The sequence below is a fragment of the Crassostrea angulata genome, chromosome 6, assembly GCF_025612915.1.
Source record: "Crassostrea angulata isolate pt1a10 chromosome 6, ASM2561291v2, whole genome shotgun sequence".
NCBI classification, from domain to species: Eukaryota; Metazoa; Mollusca; class Bivalvia; order Ostreida; family Ostreidae; genus Magallana; species Magallana angulata.
In genome coordinates, this window is record NC_069116.1 from 38,123,104 (window position 1) to 38,149,805 (window position 26,702).

Consider the following 26,702-nt stretch of genomic DNA (forward strand, 5'->3'; position numbering starts at 1 on the left):
GAAAAGCTTAGAGTCTGATCACTGGGATGCTTTGTTTAGTGTAGGACCCATAAAAATGAGGGGGGGAAAAACAGAAAAACTGCTACCAAAGCTAAACTATCATTCGTGCGGCCGGGGGTTGGAGTTTTACATGCAGAGAGAAGATAGTTCGAAAATGCGCAGATCCCAGGGTTTTTTTTTTAGGTGGGGGGGGGGGGGGTGGGGGTGGGGGGTTCCAAAAGATATTTATTTATTTTTTGCCAGAGAGGTTACGCAAGTTTGTTTTCCCAAGAGCTTGCATTGGGGGTACTATCAGTTTCTGTACCTCGAAGTCCCTACCCTGCCTCACGATTTGTGTATGCTAATTAACAGAATTATCGGACAGCAGATAAATAAAAGATGCCTTTTAGGTTAGTTATTTATCACTAGATTTGATTTAAAGATATTTATTGTACACCAGAGAAAATAAAAGGTTGAGACACAAGTTCTGACAACTTACGAGATCTTCACTGCATCACTTTTAGGATTGATAGACGTCGATCATTGCGCTTACGATGTATATTCATTTAAAAATTGATATATCTTGTTTTGAAATATCTTAATATGACCATGGAAAACGGCATTTTGCCATGATATGTCTCATCTGTTTTTAATGTAAAGGAAAGAGAATGTGCTCAGTGCAATCTGCCAAGTATAGAATGATTAGAAACCGTTTCAAGTATATTTTAAATATAGTACACGTATCAGGCTATTTGAATACTTTAACATCATTCGTCATAGTTTCTGTACATTGTTTTTTTTAAAATTATCTTGTCTATAATTTTAATAAACGAATTCATTATTCGTCGGGACTATTAGCGCCGAACACAATATAAATTCATTCAGTGTATATGTAAATTTATATTTTAAAATTACTCAAAGTCCAAGAATTAACATTTTATTTCATAATTTTCAAATGGGGTCATATGCACATCATTTAGATGTTCAAAAAGTACATTAAATTTACCAGTAACTGACTGTTAAAATTGGCAGGTACATAATTGAAAAGGAAAGATTATTTATGTTGCCGGGTAGGGGGGGGGGGGGGGGTCGGCGTTCAAGTTAATGGTCGGGATAGCGATGTCACAGAGCACATACATGTATATGTAATTCAGTAGAATAGTTACAATACATAATGTATTATATCCATCGGTTGCACTCACTCAGCCACATACAGATGAAAATGTGTGCCATTTTTGATTTTCAGATAAACATATATTGAAAGATGTTTGCATATTAAGTTTTCACTTTTTAAATAAGGATATCAGTGAACATCACTTTGAAAAAAAAAAGATCTAGAACAGCGTTCAGGATTCCTACCTGAAATGGACAAATATTACGAAGATTATCAGATATATTAGCTGGGGGGAAATTATGTACTTATGTGAAAATTACAATTATTTGAACTCAAGAAAGATTCTTAAAAATCCTATTTTAAATTGTTATCACCATATATCAAAACTGGATTAATAAAAATGTATTTCAATTTTATGCCTTAGAAGCATGAATCTTAAATTAATATCAATTTTTAAAAAGTTAGATTTTTATCAAATAAACAGTAACTTGTTAAAAATCTTTGCTATTTCAGTGTATGAATACCATGCATATTAATACTTATTAATTAAGGTTATCTTTGAAAAAGTGAGGTTTTTATCAAATATACAGCAAATTGGAAAAATTGGAAAAAATCTTTGCTATTTTAGTACATGTATATTTTAGTGTATGAATATATTTCAGATGGATTAAATAACATAAAGCATTAAAACTCGGATCATTTTCAAAGCTAGTTTATATAGGAGGAGATTAACGGAGAACGCGGTCCATTGTGTCCTACTTTTACCCGATGCCGAAGGAGCCCGGAAATTAGATTTTCATGCGCAACCTAGCGGCCTGACTCAGTACAAGATATACGAAAATTAAAATTGTATTGATTGCTAATGATTTATCAAAAGTCTCTGCCGTTGTGTGAAAAAGGAAGAAGTGGCTAACATTTATGAAGTCAGAAAAGGATATTGTTTAGTTGATCTTGCGACTGAGATATGACGAAAGATCGCTTAGCAGCTCTCAAAGCGGTAAGTTTACATTTTTGTTGCTGATACAGCCACTATAGAATGGAGTTCATTGAAATATTTATTTTATGACTCGAGGTCCGGTTGTCGATCGATCACTCGCTATCATAGTAAATTTACTGTTATTTTCTCATTCTTAGTTTAATTTTATTTTTAGATTGTATTTATAAAGTTGTTTGTGACAGGTCTATCGGTAAAGCGAATGGTAAACGCCCCTTTCTTTCAACTTCTTCAGAATGTTTTGCGGTAGCTATCAATAATACAACAAATTTGATTATTCTTCAAAATTGAATAATTTCAGGTTTTTTTTTACAAACGTGAACTCAAGGCGAAAGCCCCTCCTCATTGAACAGTGTTAATAACATATTACTAATTGAACAGATATAAATAGAATATTGACACTATGCTGCACCACATGTCAATTTGTTTACACGGTCATGTAGTGTACAGCAATGCATGTACAGATTGTCATTTACTGTAATTACAAATACACATGATAGTAAAATTTCATTTATAAATCATTCATGTGAATTTAAATCGGACCATTCATGTTTAACCACTACTAAATCATATGTGTATATAATTGTGTTACAGTTTAGCTAGCCATTGATATTTAAGCAATTTTAAAGCACTTTATTGATTGAAAAGGTTGGAACTTCAACAATGTATTTTGTGTGTACAATAACAGTGAAAATTGGATAGTAGATGTGAGAAATCAATTCTTTTCACCAATTTTCATGCACTTTTTTAAGACTAATGATGTTTATTCAATATTTATAAATAAAATTTGCATTGTCTGATTTAATAGGCTCAAAGTGACAATGAAGAACAAGATGACGTCCACACAGTCAGCATGGTCCAGCCTGGTGGTTTTATGGACATGTTTTTTGAACAGGTGAGAATCTGTCAGACACCATAATAACAGAGATGCATGTGACAATCATTAGAGGCAGCAGGAAAGTGCAACATGTTGCACAGATGAAGGCGATACACATCTGATCCTATGTGTTTGAAACATTAATAGCTACAGTTGATTACCGTAATAACTTTATTGTTGTTGCATTTGTTGCATCAGTCATGATTTGACACTGGTATGAGATTATGACAACTTTTCTAAATCAGTGATCATGAAGAAAAAATATATCATATGTATTACTTGTATTGATCTCCTTTGTGAAAATGGATACAATATGTCATTTGTTTTTAATGTGGTTATTCCATTTAACACTCTTGACAGGTGCCCTTTTAAATATGAATTGTATCGCAGATTTAAAATAATATACACTTTAAAAATGCATTAAAACATTTTTAATAATGAAATCAGTGCAAATACAAATGGACGAAAATGTAAAAGATGATTCAGTAGCACATTAGCTTCCTCATTTTTGGACTATTTATTTTTAATCATGACTGGAAAACACCTTTTCACCATCATATTATAGTATATGAATCCTGGATGGTATCCCCCCCCTCCCCCCCCACGTCTTTTGTCAATATTCAAATAATTTCATCATAAGACTCCTCGGTTCCCCAGGGACTATCTAATAGTCTCGTTTTCTGTCCAGACTGTGTGTGTATTTAAATTATTGATATAATACAAGGATGTAGACTAGACTCCGAAACATATATAATTGACTAGAAAGGCAAAAGATTTGCCACCTGGATTTTGCTTTTAAGAAGGACAGAACAAGAAAAAGACATTAATGCTGATCGTCTGATTGTCTCATTCTATGAAGTTGCAGATTTTATACACTTGATATAACCAAATATGCTTCTGCAGTGCTTTCGCAAAAATTTGTGACCTTAGTTTTATACGAAGCAAAAATTATTTATTGGTTTAAGTTTCAGTAAGTCGCTGTACAATATTACTCCAATGCTCCAAGTTATTGCATCAGATTCTGTCTTCATTTGTACAGAAATAGCCTGATTCACACATATCTCTAAGTGCATGGCTTGTATATTGGAGTAAGTTAACTACCAGATGGGATTTTGTCATTGTTGTCTGCTCATCTATCTGTTTATCAGTGTTTATCAGTGTTTATCAGTGTTTCTGCCTTCTGTTCACTGAATGGAGATTAATTCTCTTTCTGGATTTTTTCTATAATATGTTCTTTTGATACTGGTCTGCATGGCTAAATTATGGAAAGATTAGAACTAGATCAACAAATTTAGTTGAAGATATTGTGTAAGCTGCCTTTTTGAATATATGGGTATCAAGTGCGGAAAATTTTCGATCAAAATTTCAAGTTTTATCTACCATTATTAAAAGATTTGATATTAAATGATATTAAATGAGTGTAGAATCCAAAACCAAACAAACTACGGTAAAAAAAAAAAACAACAACAAAACAAAACAAGTTCAAGGTTAGAATTTCTCTGTAAATCAGTGCTTATCAATGAAGTAAAGCTAGGTATTTTTTTTTTTGCTTCCAAAAATTCTAGTACACTGTTTCATTGCAAGCTTCAGCAGTTCTTTTTCTGTTTTGGTTATGATGTCACATTTAGGTATTTTAAGCATCTACATGGGTGTATATTGACCTACATTTAACAGTCAAAGATATGAAAGCTAGACGGTAGACCCAAGGTGAACGATAAGAGGTGTATTTCTCTTAACTATTTTTTCTTCCACCCAAAGTAAATGATAAGAGGTGAACTTTTTTTTCTTCCATCATGTCCAGATACCACTATATAGATTCAGTGTATACATTATACTCATTAATTGCATGGTGATGTGAAAAATCACTATAATATTATTATAGGTCAATGAATGATAAAGTTCAAGGCCATTGCAGAAGATTAAAACTAAACTGATCCTTCTCTTTTTTTGTTAGATTGGTTACTAGTTCAATATGGCTCTATATTTAAGAGGAAAGTTGTTAAAAAAAAAAAAAAAAAAGAACAAACACAGCTAGTAATTGTTTCAAATTTAAGAGTTGCATTTTTGTGGATTATTGATGATGACGGCAGGATGTTCGCAGCAAGTTTTAGACTATACTATAAATATAATCTTCTTGAGAAATAGAGATCTGTAAAAAGATAAGGGGAAATACCGGTATTTAGATTTTTAAACAACAAGTTTTTGTTTTTTTCTTTACTTTTAGTTAATAGCTTTAAGGTGGCTCACTACACCTTGAAATTTTTTCTCAAATCGCAAAAAATTACTTGATTATAATATAAATCATAATGGATAAAAAGTATTTAAGTCAAATAGGCCAAAAAAATGTGCAATTTTGGATGAAAAATTACATTTTCGAAAATTTAATTCCGTAGACATGAACAAAAGCTCCAGTCAGATTCGAACTCATGATCTGCGGTTCCGGAGCCCAATACTTTAACCACTTAGCTACGACGATATACAACCGAATCGAAAGATATAAACAATTTAACAAAATATTTAAATTGCCATCTTGTGACGTAGTGTCTTAAAAAGTAAAAGTCTAGGTGAAGTGAGGTACCTTAAAATCAGATTTTTTTTTTAGGGTGGGTCTGATAAGTAATTTGTTGACCATCCAGCCTCCTTGATATAAAGCGTTGCTGCATATGGCTGCATGATCACAAGGCATTGCATATTTCAGTAATATCTGATATCTGTAAGAGCTACATGTAGCTGCAAAGAAGTGGAATGGAGATATTGTATGGGAGTAAAGCAGATATCAACTTTCATTGCTATCAGCAAATAAACACAATATTCCTGTATAAACACCATGAAAAGCTACTGGTGGCACTGTCATGATCAAGGGAAGAGAGAGAGGAGACAAAAAGAAAAAAAATCCATACAAATAGGCATATTTGGTAATGTTACTGGAATTGCCATTTATAGCTATGTGTGCACTTAACCAATTAATACAGCACGGCCCAGTCTCTGTGAACACAGAATGATAGTGGTCTAAAACCATCAAGGGAAAAAACAGAGAGAGAGAGAGAGAGAGAGAGAGAGAGAGAGAGAGAGAGATGAAACAAGGTGAGGTTTACAGCAAAAAGCAAAGTAAAGATTCTGTCAGACAGTATGGAGTTCCTCAATCAGCAGACAAAGTCAGTCGTACAATGGGATTTCCCAGAAGTTTCAGTAATACCTATAGGAAATAGTTGCATATGGCATAGCACTATTGATTTATCAAGAGACAGGGATTAAAACTATGCACTGTCATGAGTTTCCTGTGGTTGTAACAATTTTGCAATTAAACTACCAGCGGTATGCGAGGGCTATCTGCTACTGGTGTGTAGGCCCTGTTTCCCTGAATGAAAGTTTTCGGATTGTTTTAGGAGTTAAAAATCAATACACATTGTCTGACACATCATTACAGATTCATGCATCAACCAATTTTTTTTCATGTGAAGAGTTGTCCTTCTTGTTTAGTTGTTACTCCACTTTCAAATCTTGCTCTTAATCAGCCAAATGCCAAATAATTATTTTTTAGATGAAAGGTAAAAAAAAATTTTTGTCAGAAACCTCAAAAATCATTTATATAATATCTGTTTTATATCATGCATGTTAACTTTATTCCATTTCCATTCATTGAATCTGTTTCCAGTGAGTGAATTCTAAATTTAAAGGAGAAAAGCTAATCCAAAAGATTTCCTCGTACGTAACTACCAGTACATATTTAATAACTATACTTTGCCTCCCTCCCGGTTTTGACATATTCTAAAATATTGATTGCATTTTAGAGCTATTCTTGTTAAAAACTAGGCCAATTTCAGCTGTCAGCATCCTTCAGTGTTGGCGTGTTTCTGTGTAGGAGTGTCCCCTATGTAACAAGCATTTGTCTAAATCTGTGACGATTTTTATACTATTACTACCATTGAATCCTATCATTTACTGTTGGGCTTTGAGATTTTCCAGGTCTTTCTCTGGAAACTGAAAACTTAATTACCCTTAATACTGCAAACAGAGAGTTTAATGATATGTACACGAGTTTAGGTGGACGGGATGTCTCTCGTCGTCCCTTGAGATTTTATTGAACCATTTCGTACAAGTCGACGGCTCTACAAATGGAAGTCTCTGAAAGTGCATGGACACTTTCCACACTTTTATTTCTGCCCTATCTTTTGCAAGCGTATGCAATGTATTATATTTTGTCAGTTAATAATAGGAGGCCATGCCAAAACAAGCCGTGTAGTAAAATGTGTTGATTCATGAACAAATTCCAATGAAATTGTAGCCTACTATTCTGGGATGCAATGTCAGAGAAATTGATTTTTCAGTGCGTTTTATTTATGGTTGGTTGGAACACCAGCTTCCCCCAGTTTGCTATTGATTGGAGCGGGCCGATCAATAAATTTAAATAATGTATCTTTATTATGTAGCCGTTTCAAAGAAGTATCTTTTCTTGCATCAGTCTAACACAGAGTTTGGTACAACAGCGGCTTCAATCACAGACACTCGCTTTCAGCCAATCAAATAGAGCTGCTTTCGTGACAGTTGGGTCTTTATTTATACAGTGGTTTGATTTAAATGCTGGGGTAATCGGCATTTGCCTACACTGTATGTAAACACGGTTTTACGTTATTGACTTCCTTCCAAAGCAAACCTACCCACTGGGACCAAAGTTCAGATCTTTGATCAGTACATTTATCAAGAAGGACAATGCAAATCTTTCTGTACTTACACTAATTAGGGGTGTAGTTATTCACATAAAAATCTCTCTCTCTCTCTCTCTCTCTCTCTCTCCTCTCTCCCTCTCTCACCACTTACTACTCAACTTACTACTTATTGTGTCTTGGTGAAACATAAATTTCAGAAATTTAGTCAAGTGATATGGATGTTAATTTATCTTACGAAGAAGATAGTTAGATTTCTCATACCCATCCTTTTTCTTTCTCATTGAAGGCACACAGTTTTTGATAATAGAATGTTAAATCAAGTTTGTTCAAACATTCTATTTATAACAAATATTTCCTACCTATATGTATAAGTATATTTGCTTCCTTGCTAAGAGGTTTAAGGTAAATGTACATGCATAGTGGAAGTTGAGAATCATTTTACAACTAACAGATTTTGAATGAAATGAGTGGATTATTTTTTAATGTTTGATTTTTTTGTTATGAAGATAACACTGGTTAAATAGTTCTTGTATGAGGTGGAGGTATTTACTTTAATATGGATGATAATACCAATAAGATATTTATGAGAAAGTTTTCATAGTAATTAAATCACATTGATAATTGATTTTATTTTTTTTTGCAATGCACATTCATGCATACAGATGACCTTTTTCTAAAGAGAGTATTTGCTTCACTGTTGGTATTTCTAAGGCTGTCCAAAGTTAGTTCCATGTTAAAGTAAACGTCGCTAATGTGCATAGAAAGGTAAAAAAAAACACCTCCTGTTTTGAAAAATTATGATACACATATATATTTTAAGTACATGAATTATCTTTTCTAGTTTGGTGTTACTTTTGCAACTAAAAATACAGCAATATGAATAGAAATTTTTATATAAAAAATATTCAGTGCACATTATAGGTTATACATGTATATGGGATTGTCTTTATACCTACAGAAAGGACATATCTTTAAACAGCTATAGTTTACATGAAACTTGAACATGACTGCTCACATCTAAAAATAATGTTTCTTCTGACTTAAAATATCTGCTTACTTTTGATGAATTTAACAATGCTGATGCAAGTTGTTCATACAGATCAGGCCAAAACTGTGTCATAATTCAAACTATTTTGAAGTTATACAAAGAATAGATGAATTCATCTTCCTAAATCAAAGGGTTAGGAAGTACTCCAGTAGTTGGAGCATATCAGAAACCCTTGACTTGGTAGGATGAAAAGAATAAGGTGGGTGATGAAAGAGAAATGTGGTGTACAATGCTAGTTTTTAGGAGTTCTTAGTATTAGCTTCATTGCTGGTATTTCTTAGGCTGTACAAAGTTAGTTCTATGGTTATTACAGTATCAAATACATTTCCCTATTTAATTGATATTAACCAATTATATAGAAAGTTTAAGACTTTTGCCTATTCACACCAGCAAAATTTATCTCCTTTCAAAGTTTGAAATATTTCAAGTAAATAAAAATAAAATTACTTTTATTAGAACATAAAATTTATTTTTAAAAAAGTCTCTCTGAGAAAATTAACACAATGACCCCCACCCTCCCATTGAACAATTATGCATTGCAAAGTAAACATTCTGAGAAGTAGAGCCGTTACCTAGCCACTTTTTGTGTTTCAGACTTTTAGCGGTCCAGCGGCAAGGTGACTTTTATTTTGTACTGGGTGCCGGGCTTCTCTCTCTCTGTACAAACATTAACCATCTGACTGTTGAAAGCTGCGCTTGCCATTGATCTGTGTCTATTGTCCAGTAACAACAAAAAAGTCAGCTCCACGCTTGTTGTGTTATATTCATACCTTTATACCTCAGGATAGCTTCTTGTATGCTTACCGTTGACAATCTATTTTAGACGGTTGCAGTGTCATTAACCTTTTATAGATATTGTAATAACACAATTGAACGATAAACAGATTGATATTTGAGGCTGCTTTACTTGTAACACACCTTTCAGTGCAAGGAACGCTGGGTTTAGTTTTGCCTCTAGGGAACACAGTTTGAACAAACTTGAACCTGCAATTGCAATACATGTATTATATCATGTGTATGTAATAATCTTTTAATATGATTTCCAAATGTCTGGGGGGGTTTTGGGTTGTTGTTTTTTTTGCATATTTAAGAGCTAGGTCTTTAATATCACATTTTTAAAGTTTCTTTTTCGGTTGCACTTTAACATATAGTTTGTTTGAACTTTCAGAGCTGTTACATTGAAATAGAAATGGTATTAACTTCATGCTTTCCAAATCTTCAACATGTAGTTTCAGTAATGAAAAGTTATTCAATCCAAAACATGTAATATTTTTTACTTCCCAGTTTACACACAATAATTAGCTGCACACACAAGATGACAACACATGAAATCAAGATCATATTTTTTAGGATTATTTCTGCCCCATGATTTTAATATTTGCCCTTCTACACTTGCCAACCTTTCGCACCATCTTGAATTTTCCCAGATACAGTTAGAAATAGATACTCTTCCTAATTAACACATTTTTTCAAAATTTGTATTAAATTTTCCCAGTCTTTAACTTGCCAACAGACAACAAGACAAAAAGGGCGAATATTGCCTTGTCTACAGTATCTATGACAAACTGAAGTCATGTCCATCTTTAGTCCTTCTGTCTTCCATCCTGTCTTCTGTCCATCATTCTTACTCTGTGTTTAGCCTATTGTTTACTAGTCAAGATGATTTCATCAAACTTTAAAGTCACTTGTATAAATGGGAGCAATTGAAATGTGTCATAATTTTCTGACCCTGACCTTCCTAATGACTTTCACATAAATATTTTGTTTTTAATACACTTTACTAGGTTTCCATACAACTTCAAAGATCCATATAGGTTGTAGCTAATCAACCATATTCCAATTTGTTGACCTTGACCTTTCCTATAACATTGACTTCACTCTTTCTTTATATTATATGTTAATTTAAATAAGTTACTAAGACACAAATCAAGATTGATTGTTCAACAAATTCAAATACTGCTGCATTGATCAAGCAATTTCATTACCATATTATCAGCATAATGAATACACCTCTAAGAGACCCCTCGCTGATTTATCTGTGTAATTGTCGTGTAGTTAAATTCTCTTTCCCTTTTTAATTGGCAATGCTCTTTTTTTCCATACATTTTATAGGTGAAAATCAATTAATTGCCTTGTTAAAATAAGGATGTGATAAAACACTGCTGGTTTTACATTTGCATCACTTGCAAATTTATTCACATTGCGTTAGTCAACTTTGTACAGTCAAAGCCTGTAGTGGATAGAAAGCATGCCTGGTTTGCTTGTAGAATACACAGTAAAAACTCTAAAGTATAAGTGTTTCAATTTATGTATCTTATATTATTGATAATTTCCTCATTTTTTGATATTAGTGAATAATTGTGATATAATATTGTTTTAACAAGGAAGTTCTATTATAAGTAGATCGATAGATTGACAATGCTTTAAGCTGCATGTAACGTACAACTTACCGACACTAAAAAAAAAAACCGCACTTCCCATTTACAACCAGCCAAAATGACTGATTGTAAATAGCTAATTCCGAGTGATAATAAATTAATAACTCATGTACCGGCACTGTATATGTCATTTGTTACATGTATAATGTAATGTCCTAGGTAATTTGGGGGCAACTCTCCTCATCACAGACACTTTGAATAAGCAAAACGCTCATCAATCATATCTTAACACTCAGACAGATTAAAACTTAATTTTTGAAAAAAGAGTTACTCTATATTTTATTGATTTAAGTACCGTACAAGAAAAATAGCTGATTGATGATTGAGAAGAAGAGGAACAAAGAGGAATGTTGCTGTGATTTTTATGTAACATATAGATGTCATGTATATAACAGTTTGGTACAAAATGGCAGCAACCCTTTGATATCTTTACGGGCAACAAATTGAAGGGGTGTCGGGCATGTCAGATTCTGGCTGCTGAGGCAGCTAGTAGCTTCATGCAGTGTAAATTTCTTGGATCACAATTTTTTTTCAGCAAAACGGAATCATAACCAATTATTTTTTTTATACCGCCAATAAAATACAAGAAATATCAATAATGTTACAGTGTAAAAAAGAGCAGTATTGTATCAGCACCAAAATTGGTTGAATATGTTGAGAAATGCACTGACATGTGTCCAATAAAATCCTTTTATGCAGGCATAAAACACTTTTGACCAGTATTAGTCAAGTAATAATGCTATATTATCTGCCTTTAATATTACGAGCAGGGTCTGGTTTTGACATATACAGCCTTTTACCTACATGCAATATGTTTGAAATAGTGGGAGTTTTATTGTGTTTGACTAAATGTCATGTAATTATCAAGTTTTTTTTTTTTATATTTCTACAAAAAGCATCATGACATAAGTGTATGTACCAGAATTGCACCTAAAAATTGTAGAAATTCCCTGAAATTGTCTAATGTTTATCTCTTCTTCCAGGTGGAAGAGATTCGGGGGATGATAGACAAAATAGCCTTCAATGTGGATGAAGTCAAGAAAAAACACGGTGCTATCCTGGCAGCTCCGCAACCTGACGACAGTAAGAGGTCCTTGTTAGCCAATCAGAACCAAGCTTACTGAATTGTTATAAACAAATTATCTTCTTTTTTTTTATTGAGAAATTATGTCAATTTTGTATTGCCAGGCAAAATATTAATATGGTTAACCACTGAATGAATGATTTTATAATGCAATGGATAAAATTAAGATAAAAACACTTCTGTCAGTTCTGAAGAGGTTCCAAACTGGGGGGAGTGGAAAGGGGAGGGGGTCAGTTCAAAATTAATTTAAGAAGCATTATATCAAATGGTATACAAGCATGAACACATTGAGAAGGATTAAACAGAAGCCAGTATGCCTTATACCAAATTATGTATTCTATAAAGGAGACAATTAGTTAAGGGACACATTATAAAACTACCTTGACTATCGGTCTTAATAAACTTGAGGTAGATTTAAGGTCAGACGAGACGTTCCTCGAGAATCTTTTTTGTATCTCCTCGTAATAAAGAGTTCCAATAAAAAATATTAATTTTGTAATTACTTTAAAAATTATCAAAATTTACTTGGATTTGGTTATGTGTCTAGATGGTCAAGTGGTTAGAACCGTTGCCGCACGCTGCCAGATGTGTATAGGTTTTAGAGGTCGTGAGTTCAAAGCCCCGCCCTGGCGGAGATATCTTTCTAATATAGTGAAATTCGCTGTGCTGTAGATGTATTTATTTTTATATCAGCAATTCAAGTTATTTTAAAGAAGATTATATAGGAAATTGCATACTCTAGTATTTTGCAGAATGCCTGGTAAGGTACCCTAATTTTTTTGCAAGAAAGCTTGTCAAAGTAGTAGTAAACCATTAACAAATTTCTGGAAAAAGTTATCTAAAATTGAGGAACGTGTTCTGTGACCTTAAGTAGAAACAAAGTTGTGTTAATGTCATTTGGCAATAAAAAGCAAGAGTTCAATTTAATTCAGTATACAATGTTAATGGCATTACCTCAGTCACTGTACTTTTATTACAACTATTCACATCCTTACAGAATCCATTATGACATTTCACTGAAGACTATTTGACTAAAAATCCTTATACTAAATGTTTTTCAATGATTGTATTGTTTGGCTACTGACGTTTCAGTGTTGCAGTGCTCTTTGCTGATGCAAGCCTGTATGTGTGTTGTATATTCCAGAAACAAAGGAAGAATTGGAGGAGCTGATGACAGACATCAAGAAAACTGCAAATAAAGTCCGTGCCAGGTTAAAAGGTACATTGGAAGGTTGTTATAAGTCTCCATTAAACAAATAAGGCCCTCTTTTGTTGTCCATCCTGGGAATAAAGCCAACCTTGCAGACAAAATGAATAACTTATTTCAGTTAATTTTGCTGCAAAAATTGATCGCTACTTTCATAGCCTGTATGAACCACGGAAGACGGCAGTTAACTGCTCAGATTTAATTTCTTAAAGTTAGTAAGATAACGTAAATTATCCTGATTAAACATTTGTCTTCAAAGGTACTTGAATAAAAATTTTCTTCAACAACTTTGTCTGATTAAGTGCATGTTTGATTATCTTTCATTTGTAAGAAAATAGAATTTAAAGCAAAAATTGTCAAAAAAAAAAAAAAGGTTGCACATTGTGTGTATATTGGCACATGTGAAAAAGGACTGATCATGTTGCAAAATATAAGCCTGAATTAAGGATTTTGCAGTATGAAGTTATGCCATTTCATAATGACATACTTTTAAATTTTTTCTTTCCAATCTATTTTTTAGATATTGAACAAAATATTGAAAAAGAAGAACATTCAAATAAAACGTCAGCGGATTTAAGGATACGAAAAACACAAGTAAGTAACGATCTCTCACCAGTAATTCAGGTTCGAGGTTCGGTTTTATATGAGTTTTTAATCTGATATGGTTATGGTGGGTGGGATTTTTTCTCAGTGCAGATACTACACATATTTGACACACACTTTCAAACTTAAGACACCAATGAAGGAGAAATTTGTTATCTACTTTTATAGAAATATTAGGGCTTATGTCCATTTTGGGTGCACTCTGTTGGGTTTTATTTTGAATAAAAATTCTTCTTTTTTCAGTTTTTTATTGAATTCATGTGAATTATTGTTAGATCATACTTTTCATCTGACCATTTTTTCAAATATATCTGTTAGCTATTTCAACCAGTTGACAAAAGTGAACCCAACTCAATTCCTTAAAATTCAGTGTGAAATAAACAAAACTTAGCCAAATCTAAAATTCTGGATTGGTACACAAACAAACATTAAAAAAAAAAGTGCAGCAAAACTTTGGTGCCTGGCAATAATGACTTTGTCATGAAAATAATCATGTACATATACCGGTATATGTAATTATATGTTTTTCTTTGGTGATTTGTATTCTACAGAAACCTAATCACTACTTTTCTTTCCATGATTGTCAGTTGTCTGTTTCCTTTGATATGAGAGAGTTTCACAACAGGACAAGTTGTGATCTTTTTTATTTTTATTCTCTCATTACCAGTGAGTTCTGCGAGGTTGTGATTGATGTTTTTTTACATTTTTATAGCATGCAACACTTTCCCGTAAATTTGTGGAGGTAATGAATGACTACAATGCTTGTCAAATTGACTATCGGGAGCGGTGTAAAGGCAGAATCCAGCGGCAACTGGAAATCAGTAAGGTTTTACTTCATACTCTCCACACAATCTGCGTTCTTCAGGGTTTCACTTCAATCAGCTTATTATCTTCTTCAGTTGCAAGATTTAATTTTTTTTTAAATGTGTTTTTCCTTATAGTAGTGCAAAATATTGTCACCCCTATTATTGAGAAATAAATTGGGCCTAGAAAAATCTTTTTATATATCTGAGGATTCAGATTATATAGGTTCTCAAGTTGAATGAAAAAATATTTGAGATATAGATGTTAAATTGATTGAAGATTTTTAGCTCATCTGCGCCAAAAGCTTAAGTGAGTTTTTTTTATCACTTTTTTGTCCAGTTTCTGTTTGTTAAACTTTTCACATTTTTGATTTCTTCCATTCCAAACAAACTTGACACAAATTATTTTTAGATAATGAGGATTTAAATTTGTTAAAATAAAAGTCTGCGTCCTTTTTCAAGGGGAGATTGTTAAGATTCATTGAAAAATTTTATTCTTGGGTGTAATGGCATACCTGTAACCTATATTCTTGTTTAATTACAGCTGGAAGAACTACAACTAATGATGAATTAGAAGATATGTTAGAATCGGGAAATCCAGCAATATTTACGCAGGGGGTAGGTGCAGCTTGACTATGGTACTCATGAACCATTATATGTTCATAAGAGAAACAATTTCATGATTTACAATTAGATATCTATCACCTTAACCTAATAACTGTTATGAATATTGAAGATGATTTAAAAAGATCTAAAAATGCTTTCAAAAAATTGATAATTTTTTCTGCATGATTTTTTTTCAAGAATTTCTCATACAATATGAATGATATTCTCCTGTATTTCAGATCATTATGGAAACTCAAGCAGCAAAACAAACTTTAGCAGATATTGAAGCTAGACATAATGACATTATAAAATTGGAGACTAGTATAAGAGAGCTACACGATATGTTTATGGATATGGCCATGTTAGTAGAACAGCAGGTAAGGAATTTCCCCACATATCACTGATGGATTAGAATACCATGGCTCTCAGTATAAAAACAGCATAAAAACAGCTGTTGTTGAAAACAAACCTCTTGCCCCCCCCCCCCCCCCCCAACTCATATTCCTCCATCACATAAATACAAAACCATCGACTTGACATATAATATGTGGAAACAGCATTCAGGAATGGAATGTAAAAACAAACTTGAACCAATGACAGAGAACGAAACAAGGCATCATACTTTCAGTGTATTATCAACAATTGCAGACTCAATATCTAGCATACTGCTACTTTCTCTCTATGACCAACAGATGCATTGCAATGCACTGCATCTAAACAGACACAATGCATCTAAACTGGCACAATGCATGTAAACGGGATTGTTTTTTTAAGTGGAAGGGCGTGACAAAAAGTAGATGGGTCCTATTTGCTTGTACATGTACTCTTATAGTTTAATAGAAAGATAAAATAACAATATTTTTTTCTTCAAATGGAGGCCAGGCACCACAATTCCACCCCCACCCCACTCCCTCTCAAATGCTATATGCCTGGTAAATGTTTCAATTAAGGTGTAAAAGTGTCTGTAATTTGACAGACAACAATGATTAATGATGAGACATTAAAAGGAGGAAAATATTGCTCTTTTATTAGTCAGTAAGTAGTGGTTGTGGCATGCTATGGATTCACTATTGTTTGTGGCTGACCAATGTTCGTGGCTTTCATAGGTTACCCTTGCCCACAAATTTATATCCCCACGAACCTTTACTCAATCATTTGTTGAATATTTATTAAAATTATCCAGATTACACCACCAACAAAATTATATCCCCACAAAAGAGGAAAAATTTTAGCTACCCACAAACATTGACCCCCGCAAATAGAATTGATTCCACAGTATACACGTTTATTAATATTTTTTGACCAATGTGGTTATGTTTTACAGGGAGAAATGATCGACCGAATAGAATACAACGTAGAACAGGCGGTGGACTATATAGAGACGGCAAAAAGTGACACCAAGAAAGCAGTCAAGTACCAGAGTAAAGCTAGGCGGGTAAGTCGTAAGTCAGAGAGAGGCAGCCATTAGTTAATTGTTCTCACACATATATATGGATATGTATTCATGGTTTATGCTACACACAAAGCAGTCTCTCGTTTATTTCATAGATTTTTTTTTTTTTTTTGCTTTAATTATATGTACTGTCATTAGTTATTTCCCCTTTCCTGAGTTTTCATGAGAGAGGAAATGTACATATACAATGATTTTAATGTGTTAGATTTGAGATGTATATTATTTATGTTATTATTTTTGAAAAGAGGAACATGCATGAACTCAAAGTTAGATATGCCACTTCAGCTCGTCATTCGTAAAGAGAAAAAAGATACTGTAAATTCCTTATTTAATGCAAGGAATTAATATCTGCCTATAATCCCGAGAAGCATTCCTCGCGGATTTTAAAATCTTGCTTTTATTTTTAAGACAGTTTTGAGCCATATGAAATTATAACAAAACAATTGGTGCTCGCGATTTAATATTCTCGCGATTTTTTACTAAACGACGGCATCGCGGAATTGAGTACCTGGTACTCGCGTAAAATAAGGAATTTACAGTAGAAAAAAATATAAAATGATATTGTTTATGCAAGGAACTCGCATTTTTATCTTTTTTCTCTAAAGAATAAGATGACAATCTTTATGAGGACTTGACTTGACCAAAGTGGTTTACTTCATTAAATCAACGAACGATGTTTGAAAATATTGTAATTTGTTGATGAGAATACTTTACATTTTTAGAAAACATGCATTCTAAAATAGTAGATTTTAGGCAAATTCTAAGTTAATGCAGTTAGTATCTTTTGATGACATGCATAGTTCCTTGAGCACTTGTTTAGTACAACAATAAATGATTTGTCACTTTCGTGCTTTCCCGGCACTGTTTTAATTTTGTTCTTTTCTTTTTCTTTTCAGAAATTAATCATGATCATCATATGTGTTGTAGTCTTACTCGCTGTCATTGCAATTATTTTGGCTACCAGTCTGAGTTAATGCTGCATGTTATATGAACAAAAAAAGTTCAGCACACAAACTTTGATGTGGACACTTTTAATTCAAATGGGGATCATTACCAATTGTGAGGAGAATTTACTGCATGACATTTCTATGACTCTAGCGTACCAAATAATGTGTACCAGACAGTGATATCCTTCGCACAACATGCTATTAGAAAAAAAAGTTCAACAAAAAAAATATGAATTAGTGAAACTGTGTTCAAAGCAACGATCCAAGGCAGTTTTAAATGGTTTTCATCAACTGAACAATTGTGTATTGATTTTATTGCTGAAAAAACACAAAAAACTGCACCAAGTAGAGGTCTGATTTTATTTCTCTGTCGGATAGAGACTTTGACGCAAGAACTTGTACCGTAGCATGGTCTTCTTCCTGATTTAGAATTTTGTTGTATTTAGAGACATTTTGTAGTATGAAGAAGCAGACAAGATTCTAAATTAGCTGTGTTGTTCTAAATATAGACTACTTTCAATCCTCAATCATTCCTACTTGTGCTTTATATGCGAGTAGAACTATAGAGTCAGCTGTGTCTAAATATATTATATTTAAATGTATGTATGTGAGTTCTGGTGAAATCTTCAAACTTCTATCCATGATTTTTTTTATTGAAACTCTTTAAATAAAACATATTTATTAACTGATTTGATTACCCTTGTATTTGTTTACTGTGTACAGGGTTATTTTCGCCCCATGTTGTTATTATTCACTTCTATACTTGAAAACAGTTTTGCCATATCTTGAATTCGCCCATACAAAGTTGTGTTTTAAAAAGAGAATTAGTTGAGACAGTGGAATTCGCCCAGTCTTAAATTCGCCCGCTGACAAAAAGGGCGAAAGGGGCGGAAATAAAACAGGGGTGAATATATCCCTGTATACAGTATTACATGTTTGAGTTCATTGTTTCTTTCCACTCAAACTTTCTCCCTGATTCAATTATACAAGCCTACAAACTATCAGTCAATTCCCAGCCAAATTTGGTATGTTACATGATGTAGCATTTGTAGGGGAATGGACACTTGTGAAATTCGTTATCCCAACCCTGGGCATTTTCACAATGTCAAACCTTATTTGTTGTGTAAGGAATTGTGGTAGAGTCAAGTATATGGCATTTCTACTAGCTCTGGCTAGTGGGTTAACCCTTTAGCTTGATCAGTAGAGTGCTGGACTGGCGTACCAGAGGACCCGGGTTCAAACCGAGGATTCAAGCAGAGGCAATAAGTGTCTCTATTACAGAATGAAACAGCATCAGCCTTCTGTGCTTCTGTACATCTGTCAATACCTGAACTTGGTCATCTATGAAAGACAAATGTTAGTTCATGGCTATGATATATTAGAAATGTTAACGACCAAAAATGGTGATTTTTTGGTGTAAGAGTGGGACACTGTTGGTCAAAGTAAGATTTTGATAACGATGGTTGTGGCCATTTTTTCGAGTACACATTCTTATACATGTACCCATTAAAAAGGAATTTATTTTGTCTGCATAACGCGTTTGGTGTCATTATATATTGAAACAAGAATGTCTTGTAATTTTGAGAAAAGTTGTCCTACACCAAAGAATTGCCTACATCTCGGTACGACGCTGTGATATTGTTATCCCTGTACAATATGATACTGTAAATGTTTTGCATATGGTTGTGTATCAAGCTTTTAGCGCATTTTGCTGTCAAATACAGTCAAACCCCGTTATTTGTCTGTCCCAAGATATTTATGCAGCACATTTGGAGGATTTTTAATAAAAGTATACCTACCTGTGAAAGAAGTGCAATTGAAATAGATGAAAGGGAAAATTTCCAAGATTTCTTCATCGCCACATCATTTTTAGCTCACCGAGACGAAGTCAGGGGGAGCTTATGCTATACCCTCGGCGTCGATGTCGGCATCGGACCTGGTTAAAGTTTTTGTTGCATGTCCTGTATCTAAGCTATTACTTGTCCTATCTTCACCAAACTTGCATGGATGATGCATCTGGACCTACTTATGGACTTAAAGACTAGGATGCTGAATCTGAGTCCTAAATTTCAGATGCTGGAGGAGGTTAAGGTTTTTGGACCAGGTTAAAGTTTTTGTTGCAGGTGCCCTTTGATAGCAATATCTAAGTTACTGCAGGTCCGTACTTCACCAAACTTGCATGGATGGTGTGTCTTATGATACTGATGCACCAGACAGGCTTGAGTGCTGAATCTGAGCTATAGGTTTCAGATGCTGGAGGAGGTTAAGGTTTTTGGACCAGGTTAAAGTTTTTGTTGCAGGTGCCCTTTGATAGCAATATCTAAGTTACTGCAGGTCCGTACTTCACCAAACTTGCATGGATGGTGTGTCTTATGATACTGATGCACCAGACAGGCTTGAGTGCTGAATCTGAGCTATAGGTTTCAGATGCTGGAGGAGGTTAAGGTTTTTGGACCAGGTTAAAGTTTTTGTTGCAGGTGCCCTTTGATAGCAATATCTAAGTTACTGCAGGTCCGTACTTCACCAAACTTGCATGGAGGGTGTGTCTTATGATACTGATGCACCAGGCGATTTTGGTGCTGAATCTGACCTATAGGTTACAGATGCTGAAGGAGGTTAAGGTTTTTAGAGCTGGTTAAAGTTTTTGTTGCAGGTGCCCTCTGATGATGATATCTTAGTAACTACTGGTCCTAACTTCACCAGACTTCTATGGATGGTGCGTCTTATGATACTGATGCACCAGACAGGCTTGAATGCTGAATCTGAGCCATAGGTTTCGGATGCTGGAGGAGGTTAAGGTTTTTAGAGCTGGTTAAAGTTTTTGAAACAGGTGCCCTCTGATGATTATATCTTAGTTATTGCTTGTCCTAACTTCACCAGACTTCCATGGATGGTGCGTCTTATGATACTGATGCACCTGACAGGCCTGAATGCTGAGTCTTAGCCATAGGTTTCAGATGCTGGATATGGTTAAGTTTTTTGGAACAGGTCACATGTTTTATAGATGATTGCTTGCATAGTTGATTGAACTATATTATAAATGAAACGCAGAGGTTGCTTCAGATGCAGAGCCTGATCTCCATTATCAAGGATGCTAAAGAAATCTCCTACCTCACTTAAACCTGCTTGATAGAAAGATGAGGTTGTTGTTAAATGATATAACATGATTCCTATGATAAAGTATTGTATGATATGAAACACTTTTGTTTAATATGATACAATATAATATCATATGTTATATTGTAAAAAGTTATATGATACGATATGATATTGTATCAATTTATTTGATATTTTATGATATGATATTGTATCATGATATTGTTTTTGTATAGTATTGTATATTATGATACACTATTATATTGTATCATACAATATTGTATTATATGATATTGGTTTCTGTAATTTACAATTATATCACGCAAAACTGTATTATATGATATTGTAATATTAAATATTATCGTATCATACGATATTGTATAATATGATATTAGTTTATATGATATATTATTGTATCACATGATACAATATGTATGTATAATATTGTATTATATAATATTTCACTTTATCACATTATATTGTATCATTTGATATGATACAATGTTATATCAAATTATACAGTATCATGTGATACAATATCATATTATGTATCAAATATTATTACTTATTAGGTTAGTTACTGACTCACTACGGAAATATATTGGGTTGATCAATCTCATAGATGGCGAGGCGAAGCCGAGCCTTCTATGAGATTGATCAACCCAATATATTTCCGTAGTGAGTCAGTAACTAACCTAATAAGTGTTTTGTTTTCTCGAGGACTATCAAGCGACATATTTATTCACAAATAGCGATGATCTACGCAAAGCCATGTACAAGATGCCTTACATCTTTTCCAATTTAACTCATTTAAACTCTTCAAAATTTTCATCTCACCTTTCAAATACTCTTTCAAAATCTTTGCTTTACCCATGTTTACTTACAATGTGTTGTTGCTATTTAATTTCAAATGTTTTCTCCCTTTCCTCTGCAGAGATTTGAGCAAATTTCGACGCTGCCATTTTGTTCTGCTCCAGACAAAACAATGTGACGTCAATATTCTAAGGGCAACTACTCTAATTTTAAAGAATTTCAAAGGGCAACAAATACTTTAAGAACTTACAGCATGCAGTTTATGTATAAAATACTATGAAATGTCGAAATGAGTAAGCGAAGCGTCGACCAATGACGGCCATATTGCCTAATATTATTTCTCACAGAACAAATATTGAGATATATGAGGCAATCACGTGCTATGTTTAAACCAATGAAAATGTGACATTTCAGTCAAAGGGAAAACAATATACATTGTTATACTTTCATGTTAAATACTGAAATCTGATTGGTTAAGACGCAGTTAATAATATTTACTATTACCCTCAGCGTTAGCAACGCACTTGGCAACGGGTAATATTAAAAAATGTTACATGCGCGAAAATTATGCGCGTACGGTTCGCTGTAGAATTCACGTTATTCCTATATAAAAGCAGTAAAATTTTCTTAAAATTTTTAAAAAAGACATTCAGTATAACAAAATAAATAGTGCCTGTTTGGAAGGATAACAGTTGAAATTGACACCCCTCGAAAACCATTGTCAACCTCCGCTTCGCGTCGGTTGACAATGGTTTTCTCGGGGTGTCAATTTCAACTGTTACCCTCCCAAACAGGCACTATTTATGTAATATCATACAATACAATATATCATACTGTATTATACAATATAATATCATATGTTTCAATGTTATGATGTATTATATAATATAATATTGTATCATATAATACAATATTGTATTATATATAATAATATTGTATTATGTGATCAAATACAATAAGGTTTAACACAAAACAATGTCATTTCATATTTACAATATCAACTTTGTTTATTACAGTATTTTATTGTATTATATGATATTGTAAGTATGTGAGGTTGCAATATTTAATTTTATATTATTATATTGATTACTATATGAACATATGATTATCATACAATTTTTTAACAGATGATATACGATTTTGTGTCAAAACAGAATCCATGAATATCCAAGATCATAAAGTATGATTTTTATATAATATGATAAAGGTGGTCTCATAGGGATGATGCCTCGTCTCGGTGAGCTTTGTAATCTGTGATTACCTATGTTTCTCTAAAAAAAAATCACAGGAAGGAAAACGGGTTTCTTATGGAGATTTCTCCATTCGGAAGTCGCTCAGAATACCTCTTGCAATTTTTCAACGTTGTCATCTTGGCTTGCTGCAATATTTGAGCTGTGTATTGTAGCCTGATATGCTGAAGAGGGCGTTTCAACTGAGAAATCTTGGAATTTTTTCATACTTTTGAATGAACATCGTTTGAACTTTATCATTTGTTCATAAATATCGAGTAATGAGGCAAAATGTTAAACAAGGATATCTTGGGACAGAGTGTAGATGACACTGTTTTATAACTTCGAGATATCCGATTGTACGAGATATCCGTTTGTTCGAGATATCGAGGATAAAATACTTAAACTATAAGTGGTCGGGACTTGCAAATTACTTTGACATATCTATTGTATTCAAGATATCGGTGTTTGAGATACCGAAGTTCAACTGTATCATACACAATATAAAATGTAAGATGTAACAGTATATCCCAATGGATGCCTGTTCACATTGTGATACTCATGTCCAATGACTCCTTACGTATACATCCTTTGTTCTTTCTCTTCATCTGACCGGCACTAGGATGGATATCACAAGTGTGCTCTAGCCTAGAGTCTAGGGCGGTTAGTTAATGACGTAATTCTATATTTTACATAATTACGTACTATAGTCTATCCCAAGTTATTGCTTCCATCACTTTTTGATTATTTTTAATAAAAATACACATACCTGTGAAAGAAATGCTGTTGAAATCGATAAAAGGGAAAATATCCAAGATATCTTCATTGACAAATTATCATTTTTCACTCATAAAAGTTCACAGGAACGAAAATAAATTTCTTACGGAGATAAATAATGGGAAATGTTTACATCTTTCCTCCATTCGGAAGTACTCGGGACACCTCGCACAATTTTTCAACGTTATCATCCGGGCTGATGCAATGCAAAATCCCTGTAGACTTTCTATTTTGGGATGTGTATTGAAACCTGAAGCGGTAGAGGGGGCGTTTCAAATTTTTCATATTAGTGGATAAACGTTGTTTGAACTCAAAGTATTTATGATTATCGAACTATCAAGCGAAAAGTGGTGAAGCAGAAACTCGGGACAGAGTATACCTAAGATATACGACTCTTCTGTGAAACGGTATCCAGTAGAGCATATTTAACGCAAACATCTATGTGTCAGAAGTCTAAAACAATCATTAACACTGGAAACAACCATTTATGATTGCAAAACAGATTATCTGATAAATATCGTTTCACGATTGTTGACGAATGTAAATTAGAGTCTATATTCATCAGCAAAATATACCGTAAACGTTTTAATAATTTGCAGACAGATAAACTTAGATTGTAGTTTACAAATCGTTAATGTAGTTTACGAACTTTTAATTAAATATAGTTAACAATAAATTATAGTTGACTATAGTTTAGCTTTCGCAAACTATAGTTAACAATCGATACACCTAGTTTTTCATCTGTGAAACTTTATTTAAGGTCAAGATCTAGTATATGAAAGGTGCCTACAGGTTTATGAAATTCAAGGTATAAATTCTTTCAACGATGCTTCATAACAATATCTTTGCTTCATAGGGTGTACCGGGGCTTAAATTTTGGGTAACTCAATGAAGAAACATGTTTTAAACAATCATTTTCTATGAAATATGAAGGATAAAAGTAACAAATCTCGGACTTTTGTCCATTTTTGACTTATGAAATATATCTGAGTGCCTACAGTCTCTCCAAAAACTAACACCAAAAAGACACTCTGGAATCATTTACTAGATCTTGACCTTAACGCCGTTAATTTATAGTTCACATCTGTAAACGCGATTATCTGTGCTTCAGAAGTGTAAAACTATAACTAACTTTAGACAATATTTTACAGATATGAATCTATATTTATTATCAAAATCTATTGTTAACGTTATTTGCCGACAAATAAACCTAAATTATCATTCGTAAATTATAGTTTACCGTTAAATATTGTTTTACAGATAAAAACTAGAGGTAACAAATCGTTAAATATAGTTAGCGGTTCGTAAACTTTAGTTACTAGTAACAGTCGTTAAACCTTATTTATCAAATGTGAACTATGTTTAGTTCATTTTTGTAAATTTGGTGTGCAATATATACATGTACCTACATGTAAATTACACGTTTCCTGTAGAAACACACAGGATAACAATACTGTAAAACCATTACATGCAGTAGCTTGTAGTTTACAATAAAATCGAAGTACTGAAAGTACTGCCAGGGTCCTTCCTTAGTGAGAGCTTAATGACGACTAGTGCTAGTATTTTGGTTGTTTGAGCAATGAATATATTTAAGCATTTTTCACGGAGGTGCACTGGAGCGTAAACATAATTTATTATCTAATTTAAAATTTCCGTTCATAGGATGGCTTCTGCAATTTCAAATGCGGGGAGTGTTGAAGATTAATATTCACCGGTTACTTATCTTATATTTAGGTATAGGTGGATACTTTTTAGTTAGTTGCCATAAATTTAGCATAAAACCAACGAGTTTCTTTGATATATGCGAAGAAAGGATTGAGAAAATTATGAAAAGGAAAAGTGTGATTCTGTCACTTACATTATGCCATACAATCAAGAAGCCAGCTAGGTAAATAGATATATCCCCCAAAACAAGAGTACATCACTGCCAAGAGTCAATATTTGTTATAACAAATGTGTGATTGTTTTGTTGTTGATTGTTGTATCATCTGCAGTGATTGCTTAGCGATTTGAATTTATATTTTGTCTGCTCTGAAATGGGGGGGGGGGGGGCAAGCTGGAATCAAAGATAGGTGGATACGGAGAGAAAAAGAGGATCTGGTGTATAATTAGGACTGAAATGACTAATAATACACAAATTGAATTCGCGTTGCGTTTTATGCCTTTTCACTGTCTATATATTTTATGTAGTAGAAGTATGTTTGATAACGAGAAGACTCCTTCCTTAACAATGTTACTAAACTACTTCCCGGCTATAAAATGTATTTCTATTTACAATAAACAGTTACGCCGACGCAAATTCCTGACATGTATACATTTTTTTTATTTGCAGAAGAAAATCATGATCATGATTTGCCTGGTGGTTTTAATCATCGTCCTGGTGAGTACCCTAGGTGGCTTCCTGGGATGATGAGCGATCGAACGTCCATGGACTCACCCCCGGGGATACGTCTTCCCAAGATATAACCTCTCAACCACCTTCTTATTTCATGATACATCATAATGATATTTAGCGAATAAGTAGACTTGATATTCTTGATATTCTATATCACTGTAGGAGGCATTCATTCAATAATTTTTTATCAACTCCTGTGACATTGTACCGACCTTGGTATAAGTATGACCAAGAAGAGTTATTGCTTTTGAGGTTAGGGCTTAACATGTCTGTTTTACCATTTTTTCATTTAACACGGATAACGTGTTTTTTTAAAAAAGGCTTGAATTGTACATTTTCTCTGTAGTATACAAATATCAAGATTTATTATTTCTTCATCATTCGTATTGAAGTTCATAGACAAGCTTTGTTCAATAGGTGACTTTGTATGACATATGTATTGGGGTGTGTTTAACAGAAATGTCAAAAATGGGTGTAAATTGTAGAATGATTTTTTTAAATCTTTGCTCATATTCAATTTATATTGATAAAAAGTAGCAATCAAAAAATAAAAATGCATATGAACATTGCAA

The 26,702-nt window shown here is 33.3% G+C and overlaps 1 protein-coding gene across 2 annotated transcripts; it reads left to right on the top strand.

Annotated features, from left to right (window-relative positions):
* The first annotated feature begins 282 nt into the window (after nucleotides 1-282).
* On the top strand, nucleotides 283-26,702 carry LOC128188088 (syntaxin-like). 2 transcript variants are annotated; one of them, XM_052858896.1, is made up of 11 exons: nucleotides 283-389; nucleotides 1,756-2,090; nucleotides 2,896-2,982; nucleotides 12,101-12,200; nucleotides 13,346-13,420; nucleotides 13,929-14,002; nucleotides 14,724-14,832; nucleotides 15,359-15,432; nucleotides 15,660-15,797; nucleotides 16,745-16,855; nucleotides 26,068-26,702. In XM_052858896.1, the coding sequence occupies exons 2-11, from the start codon at nucleotides 2,058-2,060 to the stop codon at nucleotides 26,143-26,145; spliced, it is 879 nt and encodes a 292-aa protein (XP_052714856.1). In that variant the 5' UTR covers nucleotides 283-389; nucleotides 1,756-2,057; the 3' UTR covers nucleotides 26,146-26,702. The 2 variants fall into 2 exon arrangements, with proteins under 2 accessions (XP_052714856.1, XP_052714855.1); XM_052858895.1 differs by lacking the exon at nucleotides 26,068-26,702 and adding an exon at nucleotides 17,770-18,509 and having other exon boundaries at nucleotides 290-389.

Bases quoted from the DNA above. Each gene is read 5' to 3' on its own strand.
- LOC128188088 (XM_052858896.1), top strand. From the start codon at position 2,058: ATGACGAAAGATCGCTTAGCAGCTCTCAAAGCG. The intron at 14,003-14,723 runs GTAAGTAACGAT...ACATTTTTATAG, and splicing joins TAAGGATACGAAAAACACAA to CATGCAACACTTTCCCGTAA. The intron at 16,856-26,067 runs GTAAGTCGTAAG...TTTTATTTGCAG, and splicing joins ACCAGAGTAAAGCTAGGCGG to AAGAAAATCATGATCATGAT.